We start from the raw sequence: 2,658 nt of genomic DNA, 5'->3' as shown, positions 1-2,658 counted from the left end.
CGCTGCCATATTCCGGCCAGGCTGGAGAACCAGACAAGAGACCAAAAAGTTTTACACTGAGAAGCAGCTTTGTCCCTTGGCAGCAGGGACGTCCAGAGACAGAATATAATGGATGGGAAGCTTCTGCAAACCCCCAAACCTCCTCCCGTGCCGGCGCCAGGCGAGAACCAACAGCCCCGTTCCAGGCTTGGCATCTTGCTCCAGGGGTCAAACCGCTTAGATTCCCCTCTGGCTTCCCCCAGAAAGTCTCAGATGTGTGTGCGGGGGAGAGATGACAAGCTTCCAAAAAACTTCCCCCCCGCAAAGTGGGAAGATTCGTCCACAGCAAGATGGGAGCTTAAACCCAGAGCATCACACCCTCCCCACTGAGAAGGGCACAGGGCAGAAACCTAAAAAAAATTGGGGCTCTTGGGCCAGGCTGCGAGGTGGGAGCAGGTTTCTGGGCTCCTGGGCAAGGCTGTGATGAGAACAGGCTCTTCAGGGGATAGGTTTCTTCCTTCAAGGAAGCACACGACACTCATTTCCACGTAGCACTCAAAAGGTTAGAGTCACAGGTGTTCAAAGCCATCTGCTTTGAACTTTAAAAGCCCCGGCAGCACCACAGAAACACGCTGGTACGCAAATCAAGGGAAAACGATCACAAACCAGGGGGCCGGCTGGCGTACTTCACTCCCACCCATGGCCCCCGCCAGCTGTTACATCACGGAACCGGAGGGTGAAAACCACATCTCAAATGTCATATTTAAAGAGGACAATGTCAAAACAACACACAAACAAAACCCCTCAGCGCTCATTTTCACTAGGGCAGGGCACACCCAAGGGTGGGACCTATCTTGACTCAATAAAATCTATTAAACATTTATCTTTATAAGAAAGAGATGCAATAACCCCCAGGAACGACTGGCACACAGCGGCACAAAGCCCCTGCAGGCACCCCTCCGGTTAGCGGAGTTCCCAGACCATTAACCAAACACCGACACAACCTCCCGCGGGCACACGCTCTGCTTTTGGCAAGTTGGCTCTGCACCGCGGCAGCAGCGTAGCGACTGCGGCAAGCCGAAAGCCGATACGAGATCAAGTTTGGCTGCTGTCGGTTCAGAGCTCGAGGCTGGCGCTTTTGGAAGCTGGGCTCAAATCCCTGATTTTGTACCATCACCATGAGTTCCCTCCGTGCCTCCTCCTCCCTCCCCGTCCCGTGGCCGGCCAGAGCTACCCACCGGAGTGCGTTCGCAGGTGGCCGGTGAGCGCGTCCCTCCTGCGGCAGGCGTAGTTGCAGAAGGGACATTTGAAGGGCTTCTCGCCAGAGTGCAGTTTGATGTGACGCAGGAGGTTTCCCTTCTGGGTGAAGGAGGCTCCGCACTGGTTGCAGTGGAACGGCCTTTCTCCTGCAAAACCGGAGCAGCGGGTGAAACTCCCAATTAAAAGCATTTTCCAAGTCTGCAGAGGAGCAGCTCTTGAATCAACAGCCCGGGAGAGCAGAAGCATTCACAGGGTGAGCAGTGCTGAACGCATTTGAGAGGGAAAGCCCTAAGTTAACTACCAAACCTCCAACCTGCGGAATGACAGACCTGCTGCTGGAGGTTGGACAGTGACAAGGAAAGACCAGCTACACGCAATTCCCTGGACCCTTCCCCACTAGCATCTTCTGGCCACCATCACCGGGGTCAGCATCTTGGACCTGACACCCATCTCCCGCGGCTTCTGTGCCCACCAGCCAACACACGCTTGCCACCCGGCTTCAGAAATTTGCTTCCCTCCAGCCCATCCTGCCCCGGCAGCAACGCTGGCCTCGGGGCTACCACTCACCAGTGTGGCTGCGCTTGTGCACCATCAGCACGTTGGGGCCGATGCACACCATCCCGCAGATATCGCATTTCAGCTTGCCGTTGGGCAGCCGAATACCCCCGGGGGAGTGCGGCTCCTGGCCCGTCCCGTCGCAGTAGCCCAGGGGCTCCGAGAGCGAGTCCTCCACGATCACGCTGTCCTCCTTCTCGAGCATCCGGTCATCCTGTGACAGCAGCCGGCTGGCTTCCTCATCGCTGTACATCTCCACCTTGATAGAGTTTGCTACGAGGAGGCAGAAGGGATAAAAGAGTCAGTGGAGGAAAAAACTCTTAAGTTAAAGAAGTTGGGAGCACAGGTTAGGCAAGACTTACTCCTGAAAGAAACACTGTGATGCGTTAAGTGATTTGTTTGCGATAAACGTGCATCTTCTTATTTTGTTGACTACTCAAGAACAGACATCAAACACGGATCACACGAGGTTACGGGCTGGACGGCTTGTTTGCACACCCTGAAGATCACTGCTCTGCATCCCGCCTTGTAAGGTGACTGACTGAAGAAAAACACATTTAGTTCCCTGGATTCAAAGGCAGAGGAGGAAAGAAAAGCCACTCGTGCTTTTAAAGTACTGCAGAGGAAGCAAAGACACCAAATTTTGATTCTCTGAATCAGTAAAGGCTCAAAATCCACTGGCACAGAGACCCTAACAGGAGTCTCTTGGGTAGTCAGTAAATCTCGGCTCACTAGAGAAGTCATTTCTTCACCGCAAGTTTTCATCTTTGCTACAAGACCTGGGCTCCATCAACTATCTAAAGGCAGAAAAAAGAAACCAAGCAGGACAGTGCTGCCTGAAAACCCCCACCCCTGCCCCAGCCA

General features: G+C 54.0%; 1 protein-coding gene across 1 annotated transcript in view; it reads right to left on the bottom strand.

Annotated features, from left to right (window-relative positions):
* LOC104078240 (zinc finger protein Eos) overlaps positions 1-2,067 on the bottom strand; it is a gene marked incomplete at both ends in the record, with an annotated part of 7,059 nt that extends 4,992 nt beyond the window's left edge. The window contains 2 exons of the mRNA XM_009579792.1: positions 1,218-1,385; positions 1,807-2,067. Coding sequence (XP_009578087.1) covers positions 1,218-1,385; positions 1,807-2,067 — 429 coding nt within the window. The remainder of the gene's footprint in view (positions 1-1,217; positions 1,386-1,806) is intronic.
* Positions 2,068-2,658: the final 591 nt, after the last annotated feature.

This window comes from Fulmarus glacialis, unplaced genomic scaffold (genome assembly GCF_000690835.1).
Source record: "Fulmarus glacialis isolate BGI_N327 unplaced genomic scaffold, ASM69083v1 scaffold20706, whole genome shotgun sequence".
In the NCBI taxonomy this organism is placed as follows: Eukaryota; Metazoa; Chordata; class Aves; order Procellariiformes; family Procellariidae; genus Fulmarus; species Fulmarus glacialis.
Note: the sequence above shows the minus strand (reverse complement) of the source record. Positions and strands in the feature narration are given on the sequence as shown.